The sequence below is a fragment of the Colletes gigas genome, unplaced genomic scaffold, assembly GCF_013123115.1.
Source record: "Colletes gigas isolate AHSC1104 unplaced genomic scaffold, ASM1312311v1 Colletes_gigas_Sc00019, whole genome shotgun sequence".
In the NCBI taxonomy this organism is placed as follows: Eukaryota; Metazoa; Arthropoda; class Insecta; order Hymenoptera; family Colletidae; genus Colletes; species Colletes gigas.
The window spans coordinates 3,892,882-3,913,128 of record NW_025106648.1 but is presented as its reverse complement, the minus strand read 5'-3'; the positions used below and the strand labels follow the sequence as shown (position 1 = coordinate 3,913,128).

At 33.3% G+C, this 20,247-nt stretch overlaps 1 protein-coding gene across 1 annotated transcript in view; it reads left to right on the top strand.

Moving 5' to 3' along the window:
• The first annotated feature begins 781 nt into the window (after nucleotides 1-781).
• Nucleotides 782-20,247, top strand: part of LOC122400560 (hemicentin-1-like) — a 339,168-nt gene continuing 319,702 nt past the window's right edge. The window contains exon 1 of the mRNA XM_043402083.1: nucleotides 782-848. Within this exon, the coding sequence (XP_043258018.1) occupies nucleotides 782-848 (67 nt within the window). The remainder of the gene's footprint in view (nucleotides 849-20,247) is intronic.

Sequence of the window (20,247 nt, the reverse complement as noted above, 5' to 3'; positions counted from 1 at the left end):
AACGTTCGTCGGTGTCTCGTCATTCTTGTACTAGTCGTGACCCAACACGGATCAATTGTCATTGATGTTGGACTCGAGTAGGACGCGTGTGTTGTAATTTCCAAAGTGTTTCACCGTCTGTATCGCACAATCGTCCCAAACAATTAACCGCCGAGGTGTGAACGTACACGCTTGGATCGAGTGTCTGTGTTAACGCCAATCGCTAGAAATAATCGCAGGGCGAAGTACCTGGAGTCCATCTCCGGAAAGTGCTTTCTTTCACGATTAATCTCGCGTAACGGGATTAATTGAGGTACCGTCGACAGTCCTCTCACCTGACGTCGTAATTAGAACGAGCCTCAGGAGGTGCTCGCGATCGACGCAAGGATTGGGGCATCGAATCGTCGAAAGCAGCCGCGCTGCCAACCGGTGGGACGATTATCGTTGAATCGTCTAGGAGCAGTTAAAGCGATCAGGTAGCAAGTGGTCGTTCCCGAAACGACGATATCACCGGGTAGGACACAGAAGCGGCGAAACGATGTCGACGACGGCGCAATGCAGTACCGCCAGCGGCAGCAACATCGGCAACAGCAACAACAACAACACCGACTGCATCGGCAGCAGCATCACCGGCTGCAATTAGTGCCGGTTCACGACGGTCGTAAGTCTAGGTAACCGCTGAAAGAGCGACGGCAGGGGGTTGGGTCGGTCGAGGCAACGTCGAGGGTTAGACGGTGTGTGCAGTGCGCGAAAGGGAGACAAAATGTGGTGGAGGTGCCAGTGGAGTGTCGCAACTACGACCATGGTGTTCGTGCTGGGGATTGCCACGGTGTATTCGCAGGTGGAGTTATCTGATCTGGATAAGCCAAGTGAGTTGTACACAGTTATTATTATTTACGTTGGATTCCACGGCGGAGCGAGGGATTTAACGAGCACGGGCGTCCGGAATTTTTCCCAAAAATTTGAATAAAATAGCGCACAAAATGCCCCAACGGAGATAAAAGAGAATAGTTTACTCACTTAGGGGTTACATTTTTATTCGAAGCGCAATTTCTGGGGTGATCGGTTCGATGATTTAGCACTAGATTTACGGACATTGATTGCACATATTTTTATCGAAACTCGTTACGTTGACGGTTATATTTAAATGCGGGTTTTCTTTTAATCGAGACATTCAGGGTGTTTGAAGAGTGAGGTCTGAGATTTGGTTGGTTTGTAGTAATGATCACGAGGAGTGAAACATGCTTAACGCGGAATAAAAATAAAGTAAGTAAATAAATTAATCAAACCTTTGTCGATATAAATAATACTCTTGTGATGGCAACGTAGAACTAATGTACTTTTGAGACAATTTTTTTATTTAGTTATAATGTATCGCGAAACAACTGACGGTCTTGAATGTTCTTAGGATATTCAAAGGATTGGTTTCAACTTTACTTCGCTCGATGAATACTATAAGCCTTTCGAATCTTGGCTCTTACTTTTAAACACCTCGTATATTCATATCACTGCATCAATTAAATTCAACATGAATTGCTAATAAATAGTATTTATGAATTATGAAACTTTAAATATGGAATCTGAAATCTATCGAATTGATGGTTTTTGTAAATATAGTGTTAATATAAAAAGAAGTAGATCCAGTTTTCATGAAAATAAACAGCAACTGTCTTGAAATTAAGTCACTTGGAAAGTTATTGATTATTTTCTATGGTGTGTTAAAAAACTTGCTCATGGTTGTCACAATTAGGATTGTTTTATTCCCCTTAAACACGTTATACCATTAAAATCGTAGTTTATATTGGCGTGAATACCACAATTTTGACAAAATGGTGGTTTTTTGAAGCCAAGGCATCGATTTCTTCAGGAATTAAACAAAATATCTATAAATATTTATTAAATAAAAATTAAACTGTTTTCGAGTAATGGTTTGAACGTAACGTTTACTTTTTATTTTCAAATAGGCGTAAGTATGTCCATGTAACAGAAAATACGAAATTATAGACTCGTTCATTTTTTCCCGGTCAATTACTTATAAGTTCAGATTGACGCAACATTTTTAGCAGAAATAAAATAATTTAGGTAATCGATGTTCTCCGATCGCTGTCAGAATATAATTCTATCGATACTTGAATAGTATTGATTACCGATAGTCATACTTCGGACGAAATTAATACGAAATATTACGCTTCAAAAAGTAATTTCGATGGCAATACTGGTAATCGGAGTGTGCATAATTATACAATTAATGTAATTTTAGATTTGTTAGACTCGAAAGTAGTTTTCCTCAAATACTCCCTTTTCTATAAAAATTTATGTGATGTGCGTCACAAAATTTTCTCTTTCGAACGTCATAAAATAAAAAATGAATGGTCAATCGTTTTTCAACTGTCAAATAACTATTTGATTGAAACGCGCGGCAATTGTGCCGATATTTTCGACACCTCGGTCATTCTTTCAATTTTTTAACAATTTCGTCAAACGCCGTGCGTCGATGGACTTACTGTCGGGACTGAAAAAACGAAAAATACATTTTTGAATTCGTATTCACGAACAATTGAAAGTGGCACCTTTTATCTTCCCACATGTTTACGCGTTCGATTGAACCTTCGAGCAACAATATAGCGAATCCATTTTATTTGTTCTCTGATTCCATTCACTGTATTGTCAAATTCTACTCCTTTAATTAAATGTGCAATTTAAAATGTATTGAAAATATTTACTCGAACCGGACGATTAATAAATTGAAAAGCCGTAGTTTTGTTGAGCAAATCAAATGTATTGAACACTTTCGGTGACTAGATTTGTCACAGTCTTCAGAAATATTAGATATGTCAACACCAAATAACAAAAACATTAATAATGTGTAAAATATTATATTTTATAGGAATTAAATTGGACTTGTATTATTATGTGGATCGCCAATGTTTTTTATATAATAATTATATGTATAGAAAATTTAAAAAACTGTATATAAATCAATTATATTGCAAAAATTATATATACAGTAGAACCCTAACATAGAGTTCGATTTGAAAATCAACAGAAGTCTGTTCTTTCTAGGAAAGTAAAAGTAACAAGAATTTATATCAGTAAAAGTAGAAGAATTTCTTTCAGAAAATTATCTGAAGAGGACAGATCCATAATTTTAAACTGAAAAAGTGTTTTTCTTTTTGCACAAGTAAATAAAATTGAATATATTATTCAGAACGAAGATGGTGATAAATCTAGCCATAAAAAACGTTCGATGCATTTTTGTTCGACAAGTCTATAGTTATTCAATTTATGAATCAATAGCTAGCAGACAACCCAGTATTCTTGAGGTGATTGATAATCTACACATACAGCATAAATTAAATGTTCCATACAAATTGTATTAAGAATACAGCATCTTTAAATTTAATTATCTTAAGAAGTCTATAATTATTTTGTCCCGACAGTGATAGGGGACCAGAAAGGTTGACCCTTTGCGGTTAAAGGTTAAACCTTTTTCGATTTTTCGTTCCAGCTAGACCACACGTATTTAACTACTTTCACCTATATGGTTTACTACAGGGTTATCTTACAAATTTCTATCTAAGAAATCATTAAAGAAAGGTTAGGAATAATAATCATATAGTCTCAAAACAAAAGAATGATTAAAATCATCGATTTGTAATATTTAGGCTACAAATAATCATGGTTTTCATTGTCGATAACCAACGAATGAATAAATCTTTGGCTGTGTGTTGTGATTTATGTTTTATTATTGCCAATACTACAACTTTTGGTTCAAATTATTGATAAACAATAACGTAAAACGAATCGATTTAGTGAAAATGTTATGAAATAAACATTCTTCGTCGATAATTGTTACGAGTGACTGAAATAAATATTCTTCGTCGATAATTGTTACGAACGACCGAAATAAATTTCTCTTGTCGATAATGGTTAACGATAATGAATAAGAATTTCGGTCACTTATAATCGTTATTTGTCACTAAAAACATTTTAACTGAGAAAATAGTTATTACTGCGTAATTTTTGTTTTTTTGATTATAACAGTTCCAGTTTCTGGTTTATTAATATTTTACTATTTAAAAATACACTCATAAAAGTAATATGAATACTTATCTTCAGTAAAATAAAAGTACACAAAAGAATGTTTCATCCTCGTTCATAATTTATGATTCTTCATAGGATTGCAGGTGCGTAGATATTTTTCTAAATAATTTCTCAAGGTTTCTCTCACGCATTTTATGTACCTAACGAGTTTCATATCTCTCACCCTGGCGTTTTACGATTGAAACATGTTACACAATCTTCATACTTCAGCTTCGTATGAGGAGTAATTATCTGTAATTTTCTATTCGAACGTTGTTCCCTATAAACAAAAGTACTTATTTCCTCTACGATTCGCTGTTGCAAACTGTAGTTAATTTCACCAGAAATTTTTGTTGAAATTTGGTATTACTCAATATCATCTTTTACACATTGTTCATGTAAAGTCTTCACATTCTGCTAAACTTCCATTTAAAATTTTTTCAGAATAGTAATTTTAAAAATTCAATAATAAATATCAAGAAAGTAAAAATTCAAATAGAAGAATAATGCAGTCTGACACAAGCGTAGATTTAAATATATTTTAAACATTTCTGTATCTGTCATTCTCTAATAAAAATAAAATTGTCAATTTTTATCGGTGCACCTTCACTAGAGTATTATTAATGAATCATTGAAGTTTCCCCAGAGAAAATGAGTACAAACGCGACATTATTCGATCTATTTTGAATTATGTGTTACTGAATTACTTTTGAAAATTTTCAGTTCATGTGTAATTAAAAATAATTCGAACGAGATCGTGCTCGAATTTATTTTCCCCGAGAAAATCTTATTCTCTTAAAAAATCTCGAAAATCTTAAAAATTATAATTTTCATTAGCAAATAAAATTTGATTTCGCGTACCATCCAAGTTGAGGAGTTACTAGCTTTCAACAAACATAAACATTGCTAGGGATAATTTCATTCCATTCAGCCAGGAAAAAAATACAGTATTTTATGTAACTGGAAATTGTTGTATAAACATGGTAAAAACATAAAAGATTTTTATAAGTGGACTGTGGATGCATATTTTTCATTATTTCGTCATTAAGAGGATTTAAAAATGTATTTTTTATTTTTCATAAAGCACGTATAAATCCTCCTTTCTTCTTCGTTTTGTTTTAATATGAAGTATAATTTGTTACTATACGTTATTAAAGATACTTTATGCTCACAACTATCTTTCAGTGCGTATTATGTTTGAATAAACATCTGCAGTCCGTTCATAAGATAATATATCTACTTAGGATCAATACTGCAACTGTTGTAAATTCCTGTTTCAAAACAGACTCGATATCGGACTTGTTACAACGAAATGCGATGTTAATTACGATCCTACATAGGATTGCGGAGTGTTTGAATTGTTCACCCTTACTCTGCATCGTTTTTCTGTGGAGAATGCGACTTAATTCGTCTTCAGACAACGAAATATGGCATGTAGATTTTATTACATACTTGCGTGCGTAAAAGTAAGATTTATTGCGTTGCGAAACGACTTGGCGAGGTTGCATTCCGGTGGGAAACAGTTATTTCTTTTATTGGAATGAATTTCGCATTGCATTTAACTATGCGTGCATTATGGGATAGTTACGTCGTTATGTAATTAGAGGGTGACAATGTCTTTGTTGTTCATAACAAGCACGAAGAGCAACGCAGAATATAAATTATACGTAATGCAGTATTTTTACATCGATAAAGTGGTGGAATAAAGTGAATACATTAAAAATTTCTTGGAATTTCTTGAAGAGTTCATAATTGCTCTCATCGTGGAAATGTCATATTAACAATCTGTCATCGATGTGGGTGCGGAGAAATGAATTTTTTATACAAAAAAAAGGGGAGAAGAAATGATTGGAGAATAAATACATTATTTACAGTGTATACAAAATAAAAAAAGATACAAATATAGTATCAAATAAAAGGCTCTATGGAAAGCATTCTTTCCTATCTTTTGTCGTTTACGATTTAAAAAGGGTTGATTTTTTTGAAATAAAAAGATGGCACGAACCAATCGTAGCTAAATTCTTAGGTTAACAAAGTTGTCTATGTGGATACTGTATTCTGATAAGTAAATCCTCAAATATCAATTCGAAATGCAACAAAGTACTTTGTCATTTCTTGGACTTAATGAAGTTTGCATTCCTTTGTTCGGTAAAATTAATATTAAAGCTAGCAATCCGCGCGTGGAAGTAATAAAAACGTAGAATATCTGTTTATTGATTTCGGGCGCGATCCGTGAAAGGCTAATTCGAAGGAACGAAATGACAGTTAAACTAGTTTAATTAAACCGCAGCTCCGAGCGCTTTTGAATGTATGGTCGAATGACAAAGGCAAAGAAATTCCCGGAGCACAGGGGGGAAAGAAAAAAAAAAAAAAATTGGAATTTCAATAGCAAAGTTCGGCTCACCTTCGGACTGTGCCATAAGTTAGAAAATAATGTGGTACAGACTTCGCAACTTCCCAAACTTCGCTGTAAAAGTTCTCTATTTATTAAAACGGCCCTTCCAGTCGCGTTCGCCTAAGTTATTGATCCTCTTTCTTTTGAATTTTCTGTTCACGCATTAACGCAACATGAAGTTATGGCATTAGCTTGTGTAATCTACTACACTATCGGATAATCACTTTTATCGTACCATCGAACGATCATTTATCGAAGAATCTTCTAATGTCGTAGGTTTTTTATTAATTTTTCTTTTAAATTATTACGAAATATATTATTACGCTATTGTGAAATATAAATAATTCACTAAAATACTTTACCTTTTGTAAGATCTTTGTACATCATCGTTACTAATGTGCCACGAAGCACCCTGTTCTTAACGCTTTGTTTTTGAAGCGATGAATTATGTAGTTCAATGTTCGTTTTGTTTGGCACGGATCCAGAGATGTAACGTGTACGTCCAGATTAGTATTATCATAGCTCTGTAGCGTAATAATTTATTGTACAGTGTTAAGTGTGATTTATTACCTAAAAGTATTTTCTTCGTTTCTATTTCAATTTGTTTTCGTTTAATAATAAAGGTTTTTTCAAGTCAATCTTCTACCTTGTTGCGTGTCAAGATTTTATTGTGAATTTTGATGGAACTTTAGATGGAAAATTCATATTCTTGTGAATATTATTGCTTTTGTAGAATTATTTCAATTAGATCGAATACTATTTCAAAGTTTGGAAAGTATGAGTATTTATTATTTTAGTCAGAACAATATGTAACAGCTTGTGGTATAGGAAACAAATTTCTTTATTCAGTCTTGACACAAGCAAATTTAAAGAAATTAAATTCAATATTTATATTTTATTCCTAATGGTTCGACTGTAATTGAAATGAAAACTATATAATATGAAAATTGTATAATATAAGAGATTAAAGATACATTGGAAACTGAACTATTTAAGAATATTAATGGAAGAATGTTAGTAGTGATATGACACAATTTTTGATGGAAAAAAAGAAAGAAAGAGTCCTGAGTAAAATTAAACGTTTTGACTTATTACTGAGAACGCAAATTCTCAAAATTGGTTTTCTGCAGAGCGTGGAACATTTTCAAATTTCATGGAAATTCATTTTCCCAAAGGTTGTCGGTGGCAAAACCGAATAAAAAGTACAATTTCTGTTAGAATTTTTCATTGGAATGCCTATACTATGGCCCATTGTGTGTAACTGTGAGTACAGTAAAATGTCAACTATCGGAAATAGTAGAGAGTTACAGTATTTCCGATAAATGAATTTTCATGTCATCGATTAATGGAGACAAATTTAAAAACGTCTGACACTTGACATTACTCTTAACCAGGTTCAATCTACATTATGTAACACGGAACCAATACTATATTAATGCATATATAGCTTTTACCTATGTACAAAGAAAACTAATTTTGTTTCATTGTACATTTTTAGAGTAGAATAGAAAAACTTGTCTCGTGTCTTCTGGTGTATTAATTAATTTTCCTGATAATAGACTCGTAATTTTCGTCCATCTTTTAAAATGAAAAATACTTGAAATATTTATTTCTGTTTCTTATATTACAATTCTAATAATCAAGCATTAGGTTGATCAAAGTTTGGATAATTAATCTTTTAGTATGGCTATACGTAAATGGATTATCTGTTTCCTACAATCTCTGTGTTTGATCATGCTGATATTATTTACTATTCGACGTTGAATGAACGATTCTACCTACAGTCATGTATAACAGGTGCAAAATGCTTATCTGAGATTTTTTGTACGGCACACGCAAAGGGTATAGCCGAATAAGGATGATGAAAGTGACCCTAAAACAAATTGAACCTGGTATATACCAATCGATACTCCCCTCGAAGAAAATCTTACTGAAGAGAGATTTATCAAAAAAGAATATTCTATCATACTGAATATATACCCATGAATTTTTTCAGAAGTTTTAGCTGTAAAATCGGTTTTAAAAAAATTTTAAGTGTTTGAAATACCGATTTTTACATTCAGAGTTTCATATTACGAATATTAATGCATAATTTTTTCAGTTTTCGAGAAAGGAGATTATACTTAAGAAAGCAATATTCAGTATTTTCTATATTTTTGTACTCGAACAATCTTACTTTGAACTGGTATAATTTACAAATTCAATATAATATTGTTCACTTTCAATCTGCCAGATAGATGATTGAATGTGTTCCCCTGAACAAATTATGCATTAATATTCACAAAAAGACACACAGATTATAAAAATATAAATAGCTTCATAATTTCAATGAGAAATCGGTAGTTTTTGAATATCTGAATTTCTTAAAAATTGGTTTTGCAACCAAAAAATTGTATAATTTCCTATTCAGTGATGCAAAAATATTAAAATTAAACTGTAAATTACATTTCATCATGTAACTCTACCAAAAAGAGTATCAAGCTAAAACTAGGCAGGAAAGGTTCCATTCGAAAGGTTTATCGATAGGCACATACAAAGTTCAAATTAATCACTTTTGTCATGCTTATTTGACTATGCCCTTTCTCTTTTCCTTTGAGCAATCTGAAACAAAAATGGATATTTAACGACCGTAATTTCGAGTACGAATTCCTTTTTATAGGAACATCAACGTATTTATCCTGTCTACTCGACATTAATCAATAATATCCACTAGATATTTGTATTTTCCTGTGTCGGATTGAAAATGACGCGTTCCGTTCCCTTTTACCGTATATTTAAGACTTGTGATTTTCTCTTTTTGCGGCTTAATTCCTTCCGTTCCGAGATCCATTCCATCCCATACTTTTACACCATCGTGCCTTTAAGCACGTGAGAACTAAACTTTTTTCTAGCAATCATGGGTATAATTACCAAATTGTAATATTTCATATGAATTTCACGGTTTTATATAACCTCGGTATTACTATTATTATTACCTCATTAACTTTCAGATGATTTTTGTTATTTTTGTTCTTAATTACTTGTTTATGGTTGCCTTGATCAATGGGAACTATTAAAAGTTACAGTTTTTTAACGAAGTTTAGTTTGTTTACGAATTTTAATATCTGTAATACTTTAGAAAACTTCAGATTTTCTTTAACACAAGTAACATTAATATCGAAGCTTATTATATTGGAAGGAAATGTGTGGTAATGAAGAATAGTGTGATCCACAATAATTTTGCGTTGCACCTTTCATATATTATGTGTACACTCCCGTTCATAAGTCACCGGACATATAAATGATAAAATGAAGATATTTATTCGTTATACTAGAAAGGAAAAGGATTTTACCAAAATAATAGCGAACGATTCGAAATTGTCGTTTTATCAGTGTATCAACTTCGTTTGAAAACGAACGTTCTAATTAATAGTAGAATTCTAGATTGTTTTCATTAATACTATTCCAACTTTTCTCTAATATTTTCCACGAGTCCTTCGATTTTAAACGCGTTTATCTTCAATATTTGCTTTCACCTACAATTTTACTTACTGCATATCTATTTAACTTTCATACGAGAGTTACAAAATTTATAGTAAAATAGTGACTTAATATGACTAAATGTAAAATTGTATCTGTACCTTATTTGCATTTTCCAAGAAGGACGAGTAAAATGTCCTGTGTCTTATCGGGGGCGGTCCTGAGTTCACGGAAGGCGCGCGCCGTGATTGGTCAGTGTTTTTCGTTAATAATTCAAAAACGAAGACCCATCCGTCATTTTTGCAAAGGAAATTGTTGTTCAGAATCGTCTCAGCTACCCCACATTTCCATCTCTTACACTATTTACGGGATACCTTGTATAGCAACCGAGGTGTCGGTCGAGCGCTTGTGAGAGCGCAACCCCTCTGGTGGCGAGCAGGGAGGCGACGCCACAAATGTAAAATTGCATCTGTAACGTATTTGCATTTTCCAACACAGACAAGTAAAATATCCAGTAACCACTTGCTTTTGTTAAACATAAGTAGATAAATCTCGTATGACCAGTTCTAATTTTCGATACAGCAAGTGGATTTTGTTTCGAGAGATTATTTAAAAGCTTCTTCTTCTTAAAATGACTAAATGTGAAATTGTATCTATACCTTATTTGCATTTTCCAAGACGAACGAGTAAAATGTCCAGTCACTTATAGACGGTACATACCACATTTTTTTGTTAAATAGAAGTAGGTAAATCTCGTATGACCAGTTCTAATTTTCGATACAGCAAGTTGATTTCATTTTGAGAGATTATTTAAAAAGTTCTTCTGCGATCGATAATATACGGTCTGTGGATTCTCGTTTCTTGTTTTCGAACGATAAAGGAAAGGAGCCAAACGGCCGAAAGAAACGTTCGTTGATTTAATGACAATTGAACAGAGGGGATAAAATATCGATGCTGCGACGCGCGTTCTGCGCAAAGTTTCGTGAACAAATATTGCCGGAAGCAAATTAATACAACAACCTTTCCACTACATTTGAAAGCGGTTAACTGCAATTGCAATTGCCTGTTCCAGTTCACGTAACCGCGCCGCGACCGTGTGATCGAATGCTATCCCTGTGTTTTGGTCGAGTCTGTTCAACATTTGTTTCAACAGGTGCTGGCAGGGATGAAAGACAGGACGTTGACGGTTTTTTCGCGGATGCGCTGCGCTCCAATTAATAGTTTTTTACGTTGGCTCGCGTGCATGGACGTCACCTGTATGCAACTTGGCGATATTCTACGTGAAAAAAGTTATGCATCCGCGATGTTTCGATTTTCCCAACGCGGTTTTCGATAATTAATGACCGCGACGCGCGCCACTTATCCGAGTATTTGCCGCGATTACAGGCGATCGGAACGTTGGAACGGCGCTCTAACGGCGAACTGGAAAGGATAGATCTCAGTTTTACGTGTTTTCGCGATCATCGGGGAGATACGGCACCGTTATCGCGGACGGGCTCATGCTGTGATTCATTTTTAAACGCCTCGAATTAATAGGGGTTCTGATAATTTCGTGGCTACTGGAACGCTTGTAAGTTCGTAGTTTATGGCTGGGTAATAACCTGCTCTGAAATTTATAGACACTGTAAAGATCGTACGGTAATAATACACGATAAAATTATCTTTTGATTTATTTGTTGTCAATCACGTTTTAGGTAGAGTTTGTTGCAGGCACGATGTGAATTGACAGGTTTTACGGAGAGTTTGCATTGCTGTTGCTCGCTTCTTTAGGAAGCAAAGGTTCGTTCGATTCTCGCTTCGCGTCGAGTTTCATCGTACGATATTTTTCCGCGATTTTCACAGATAGCCCTTTTCAGCTTTTAGCCTTTGCATGGCCACCGCGTGGTAAACGCACAGAAGCCTCTATACAAAACGGTTGTTCCTGAAAAACCGCGCGGTAGCCACCTGTGCGCCTCCATTGACGTCTAATTTCAGAAACCACCAGGCGAAAATGTACCTGTGGTTGCTTTACCATTGGTTAATGATTTCAACTGCTTGGATGGGGAATTAAGGGTTCAGGTGGTTTTAGTTCTTCTCTCTCGTTTGTAATGGTTTATTTTCGCTTTCGCGTGCAACTTTTCTTCCTGGTGCAATCTATGAATGGAGATGTTGAATACTATCTCGTGATATATAGATCGAAAACTGTTCCATTTTATTTTATTTTCCATGTAATTATAGCTATACAGGATGAAATACAAAACTTGTGATCCATTTTTATTTTTATTTTCAATGGACTCTTCTAAATTGCTTTATTAGAAAGTGCTAATATTGTCTTCGCGTGCAACTTTTCTTCCTAGTGCAATCTATAAATGGAAATGTTGAATACTAATTCGCGATATGTAGATTGAGACCCGTTTTATTTTATTTTTCATGTGATTATTAGCTATACAGGAGGAAATACAAAACTTGTGTATCCATTTTTACTTTTATTTTCAATGGACTCGTCAAAATTTCTTTATTAGAAAGTGATAATACTGTCTTTTTATGCGTTTATGTTACACCGTTATAATTTTTCATTTTCGAAGCTCTTTCATCGATTTTCTTATTTTAGCATTTTGATTTTGTCTCTACGTACGATATATAATAGACAAAAAATGAAAAATGTTCTAGTCCTTTTATTGACAATAAAAATGTTTATGGTTAGTTATTTTTGAGAAATCAACCCTAGAAAGGGGGAGGCTCGTCGAGTATTTCGTATCAGAATAATAGTCTAGTATGAGATATTGTAAAATAGTTTCTATTATTTTAAAATTATAATAATATGCATACTGGCAGTATGCTTCGATCAGAGATAAAAAATATAGACAATGGGTGCACGACTTCAGAATCACACTGAGTTATAGTACATTAAGGAACAATTTTGTTTCTTGACGAGTATTTGTCATTTGTATCATTCGAATATTTATATATGTATATATAGGGTGTTTGGCCATCCCTGGGAAAAATTTCAATAAGAGATTCTGGAGGCCAAAATAAGACGGAAATCAGAAATATCAATTTGTTGATTGAGTTAAAAAGTTATTAAAAAATTAAATTATAAAAATGTAAAATCATTCTGGAAAAATTATTTTCGGTTGCGGGAGTCAATTACAATCATTTTTAGTCATTACTCATAGCCCCGAATTTCTACGCATTTTTGAGAAAAAAATTCCTTACCGAAAATATAATTTGAGGCCTGAAATGGTTCCCCGAAATTTTATGCGAATCTTTGAAACATCATAACTCCTGAACGAATTGGAGGATTTTATTGTTTCAAAATGCAAACAACGCGTATTTTGGTGTAGAATATGTAGAAATTCCAAAAATACTCGAAAAGTTGTTCCTTGACCCCGCATAATGAGAAAACCCCCATAAAAATGGTCCAATTTTCAAATGTCCATAAATCCTAGAATAGTGAATATATTTCAATGAAATTTTTTTTTGAAGTAGAGTTCATGGATACCTACAAAAAGTATTAGTCAAAATTTCCGTACAGCGTCAAACAAATTTATTAAAAATCAAAAACGAATTTTTAAGAAAAATCGATATGAGGTAGGTGCTGAAATTTTTCGGCGAAATTGAAAAATTTTAAATCATTCTGGAAAAATTATTCTCGGTTGCGGGGATCAATTACAATCATTTTTTATCAATAGACACACCCCCGAAATCCTACGCACTTTCGAGAACAAAATTGGAGTAGGCGTTGAAATTTTTGGGCAAAATTAAAAAATTTCAAATCGTTCTAAAAAAATTAGTTTTGATTGCAAGAGTCAGTAACAATAATTTTTGGTCAATAGACACACCCACGAAATCCTACGCACTTTCGAGAAAAAAATTGGAGTAGGTGCTGAAATTTTGGGGCAAAATTAAAAAATTTCAAATCGTTTTAAAAAAATTAGTTTTGGTTGCAAAGGTCAATATCAATCATTTTTGGTCAATTTACATACCCCCAAAATCCTGCGCAGTTTCGAGAAAAAAATTCAACACGGTCGGAACTTTGGTGGAATAGAAACAAATTGTTCGACATTTCATTTAACTAAGCTTTAATATTATTTGAAACACTTGGAAGGCACGTCTGCACAGTTTGAAAGAAACATCCAGAATGAAAAGGTCAGTGACGAAAAATTCGTCCCGTTTTTATCAAGGACCGAAAACTTTCTCTTTTGGAAGGGACAAACCAACAGTGCTTCAATCACCAAATTGGTATTCATGATTTTCGTCTTATTTTGGCCTCCAGAATCTCCCATTAAAATTTTTTCCAGGGGTGGCCGTATACCTTGTATATTGGTAGCATATTTAGCGCCATCTCTTGAGGCTCAAGGTAAAGTGTCAACACTCGCCTAATTTGAAATCTAGGAAACGCGATTAAAATTCCAACACGACTACTTTTGCGACGCAGGGTGACGATCGATCAATGGATCGTTTCCAGTCCCTATTTCTACGTACAAAATTAATGTGCGTAGCGTTGATGTGATTTTGGTGTGATGTGAATAGTTTTTTTTTAACAAATTTTCTCGAATACCTCGAATTCTTCGAAACGATAAAACAAAAATTGAATTATATTTGCCAAAGATACTAAATACGTGGACCTCTCGAGGAGGCGATAAATTTGGTTGGAACGCGTTTACCGGAAATAGACGGCTACTCTACGCGTCCGAGCAGCCAAAGAGAGTCGACGACACTCGAAACCGGCAATTCTAGCATCGGCCAGCAAATACCGATGGTAATTAATTTTTTGCGTGCGACTCTCGGAAGCAGAAGAACCACGGAATGGCCACGAAATCGGCCTAATGGGCGGCCATTTGTCATTCTACGAAGGACGGAAGGCAGGAGCGCTGAACAGTGGGGAGAACCTCTCGCACGTCCTCGACGAAGACGATAATTTGCACGCGACCCCGTCCACCTTCCTTACACACCTTCCACCGTCGGTGTACGACTTAATGGAAACACGAGTAAAGTTGTTCCAGAACTGAGAATCGAGGAAAGCCGCAAAGTGACGCAGCCTGTTTTGTTCTCCGAACACGCAGCATTTAAAACGTTTCTATCGGAAATCTATACGCGAGATCGGCTGAATTAGACCTTGTCGTTGATTGGGGGGGATTGATAAAAGGACAGAAAAATTGGGGTCTCGCGTGTTTCCTTGTGCTCGTTAATTAATTTCGCCGGTGTCTCGTATGTTAGGGTCGAGTTGTCATTTTAATCCCTCAATTTCCGTATCTCGTACGAACACCCTTCGTTGCACATGTTCTCGACGAGCGTAATGGAGACGAACGCGTGAAACTTATGGCTTTGAACGGAGCGGGGACATGAGTTTTGATAAATTGTACGAGTTTGGACAATCGATCGTAATTTAGAGAAATTTATAATAGACGCAATAAAGTTAGTAGTATTTACAGTCGAAGATTTCTTGACACAAGGAAGTAGGAATTATTAAGTATAAATAGAAGAGATAGTACACGAACAGAAAAGTGAATACTATATATTATTGCAGAAGAGTCATATTCGGTGCTTCAATTATTAACGTGATTTTATTTCTCAAAATATAAAAGAATTATAAGTTTGATCATTAATAATTCATATGTTTACATTATAATGCTTATATTATGTTAACATGTCTGATACGCTTAATTCAATTATCTTTGACTTTATTTCTGATTGTCATTTGGCAGTTAAGTTTGTTACGTGTAAAAATATGCACTACCATTCATAAATAATTGTTCATTTAGAATGTCCAAAATAAGATTAAACTGATGAAATACCAATGATGAAACTTAATCTTAATCATTCTTGACTTCATAGAAGAAATTTAAATCATGTATCGTATTAAAGATATTACCAAAAAGTTAATGGATACTTTTCGCTTCATTCAAAAGTGATTGCCTGAACTAATCATAGCATTGCATAATATATTATGCTATTTATAGTCTAATTTTATTCTATTACTTCAAGAACGAGTTCTCTTTTAACACGTTTAAAACCGTATACAGAGATGGTTAAAATTTTATATGGAATTATAAATAATCAATAAGATCAATGTATGTCAAGTTATTCGTGACTTTTATTCGATCGAATAGTTAGATTTTTATTTATTTAGTGTGAAATGTCCTATATTCTTCTAATCCAAAATCATTATAGAATAAGAAGAATTGTCTAGTTGCAATAGAAAAATAGTATCTACTATTAGAGATCATGAATAATGAAACGAAAATCAGCCCCTACGTTTCGTTCCGCCCTAATGTGCATACATTTCCACTAACGATATACGTGCTAATGAAAACACAAGCATGATTGGTCTAGCAATTAGAGTGAGCAAATCGGTAGCGTTTAATCACTACATATATAGTTCATTATCGGCGTGAGTTATACAGGGTGTCTAAAAAGGTTGAGACCAAACATATACTACATGTTGCTAAGGTCAAATAGATAAAACAAGTTCATATAAACTTATGTTCGAAAATGCTTTATTGAAAAGCTATTTATGATTTGTTGTGACAGTTACAAGATATGTTAAATCGGAAATACAATACTCAAAATGTGTTTACTATTATTTTCAATACAGATGGAATATTTGACAGAATTCAACAATCACTAATTCTACGAGGTCAGGAGAAATTTTTGAACATTTTTTATAACAGCCACAGTAAATCATAAATATCTTTAAAAGTTTATATCTTTTCAATAAAGCATTGTCAGACATAAGTTTATATGTACTTTTTTTATGTGTTTGACCTGAGTAACGCGTAGTAAAAGTTTGGTTCCAACCTTATTGGACATTCTGTATATGGCATAGCAGAGAATTTCTTTTTTTAACGGTTTTTGCCAGTGGTTGGATGCAATCTAGTGCCAGCGGCATTGATTAGACTTCAAAACACTTCGATCAATAGCCAAAAAAAAAGAGTACCAAAATAAAAATGCAATTCCATCGGTGCAATCGGTTTGATGTAGGTTTTTATGAAAATAGTGAGCTATTCTGGAACTATAAAACGCGAGTGGGCAGTCAAGTGACATGGCGTGTTCCGTTTATCGAACGCCATGCGTTCCATATAAAGAGCTCTTAATTTGAATATGGTCGTAAGTGGAGTGTACCATTAAAATTCTTCTTGTCACGAATTAGCGTTCTCACCCTGCGGAGAGAACACCATTTTGCGCGATAGAGGGCAATAATTTATTACGGAATATTGTCGCTTCGTTTAAGAAACTTGTACTTTAGGTGGATACTCGGTCAAATGATGAATGTTTAACTTTTCTAAAGTAGTAACACGAAACGCGTCCTTCTTGAAATCATTAGTAACTTGAGAAAGTATCCTGAATGTAAATTTTGTTGAATAGTTAATAATATTTGACAGGCAATAACGGTGCCAAAGATATACTGCTTCGGAGTATTTCGGTAACTGTATGAATATTTTAATAAAATTAATTGAGGAGCTTTCTGGAAAACGGGCAAAATAAGACAAAATGATGAATTGAGTATATTAAAAGTTTTAGTTTTAGTTTTAAATGGCCCTCAAAAAATTTATTGTCGCAATGAAAAGTAAAATATAAATTTATTATTTATGACAATGCTATTTTCAAATATATAAATATACTACGACTTAACAACCATATTTTTTTTCTTTCATAAATAATATGATTCAGTAATAACTATCACAGAAATACTCTTTATATTTATGAAATGTATACAAATTTTATAATAATTTAACTGTTTGAATAGAAAATATACTTGTCACCAATATTGACTTTTACAGTTTTATTTTTAAACATGTTTGTCGTCCTGTTGTTTACATATTTATAACCATCGCTAATATCTTGCAGTCTTATTAAAACGTAACATTTGTTTAAATAGGAATTGTTATGTTTGCTTTTTCTTGTTCGATTTCGGTATTTTCTACGATTTTAATTTTAACGTATTTTTCATAAAAGACAAAAACTTATTTTGTAAAAAATATTTGTATTGGATTATTTATGAATGATAAATTACGTAAGAAAACCATTTACATTAGAAACTTGACCCAGCTTGAAATTTATTTGTCGATTCATTTTAACATTAAATTATTGGATAAATGATTTTCGACGTTCATATTAAATTTTAAACAAACAAAACTTCTATCATACTTCTGATCAAAATATATACCAGTTACAAGAAAAGTGTTCTTTTTAAACAAAATCCAGGAAAGTCGATTTTAAATTAATAAACCTTTCAAGAGTTTTACTCATTAAAAGCTGATTCAAAGATTTCAATAAATGGTAATTCACTGAAATGATAAATTCGGTGAATATATTCGATGTCCAATTCATTTAATTCCTGCAAAGTGTTCTTTACGATGTAAAGTCTGCCGTAATCGTGCAGAAGAAAGAGATTACATCTATTGATCAATGCTCTTTATTAACTTGAACAAATTCAATTACCTTTAGGATTAAATATTTTTTATTAATAGACATATTTTAGTACGAAGTAGCCTACATCCGTTAAAATCGAAAAGTATTAATTCTACGATTTAATAGAATGCACATACTAAAATTAAAAAATGAATTTTAACTAATTCATACGACCTCATTTGAGCTCGCGGTTGTCACATTTAGAAAAACTTTGTCACCTGTGCATTCCAAGGAGACCGATCTGGAAGGGTCGAAACGTTAAAAATAAATTCGCTAATTGACGCCGTCAATAATTTTCTGTTTACCGCGGATTAATGTAATTAATGTCGAACATTAGCAAATATCGAATGAATAACAAGCCGGCAGTGGAAACACGTAACTAATTGAATACAATATGATGCCATGTACGTTTAATGTATGATCCTTTGTCAAGCATTTCTGTAATTTACTACGCATTGGATTAAGTTGCGACATACGCGTCAAAACATTTGTCAAATTACGTGAATTATTCGGGTTACACGTAAACGCGGTTTGGCGCGTACGTTCATTACAAATAGCCGTTTCGACGTTCGTCTCTGTCAAGAATTGAGATGTATCTGATGTTATTATAATTCATTACGCGCTGCACAATTATATCGCAACCGACGGCCGTGTTTCGTGTTCCGCATATCTCGCGGGCGTTTCGCGAATGACCGCGAAAGTGCAGGATACCGCACCCGCGGGCATTGTTCCGCAAAACTGCAATATAGGTAGCAAGTGGATCCACTTCGATTTGTCAATATCGCGAGTTTCAGCTCGTGATCCAATTACATGGAATTTTTACGAATTTTCTTTCTAGCGACGTAAAAAATCAAATGCCCTCGTCTACGTTGTCGAAATTTCAATCGCGCTTCATTTCGCCGTGTAAATTTTTCATTTTACCCATTCTTGGAACGATATTAAGCATTAAGAAAAATTCTTACTTAAATAATAGTTTTAAAGAAGGGGAATAAGAAAGGAATATCTTTTGACAATTTTTTATTTTATCAAATCATATTAGTTATTACTTCATAAATAAGTATATAGTCGGATAAAATGGCCCATAATAAATCGAAAACGTGAAAAAAGTTTCATCATACGAGGCTTTGTTTTCGAGAAAATCGACTTGGAAAATTAAAAAAAATACTAATTTGCAAATTTAGAAATGTTACAATTTATAATTAAAAATTTGTTATATCAATAAATGAATATATTATAAATCCATAAATAAAATTTTTTATAATCTCAACTTTTTTTAATTTTACAAGAATATATTTTTACACTTGAAAGAAATAAAACTGAGAAAGCATGCAATAGAGTATGACTTGAGCATCTGCGTAAGTAGAAATGGACAGACACGCCAGACAAGTAGTATTCAGACGTATTTAATATGCTAGTCGTATTTGTCTTAATATCCACTGAACGATGAGTGTAAAAGAAATATATTCTCTACATATTCGTCACCTTAAAAATTTTAAAAAGAAAAGCAATTAGAAAAAATTTAGTAAATTCATTTTAAGGCTCTCCCTAAACCATGTTATACTAGATAAAATACATTCTAAATACCCTATACATATATCGCGTTTAGCAAAAAGTAAAAACCTACTTTGACAAACTATATTAGAAGAGTTTATTTTAAGTAAGAAGTGTGTTACAAACATAGAGCTTCTTTTAAATACTTAAAGCGTTTTCACAATTTAAAGCACTACTACAAAACTTTCTCACTAGTTGATAAAAGTGGACAAAATTTAATTTGAATAATAGATGATTTGAAACAGTGTACTTCTATTTACTCGTGACGTGTATCCAATTAAACCGTTATTCAGGTGTTTTTCATTCGTTCAACAGAACGAAAGCTATAATTTCATTCTATAGTTAAACATCTAATTTTTATTTAACCAGTAGAGTATAAAAAATGA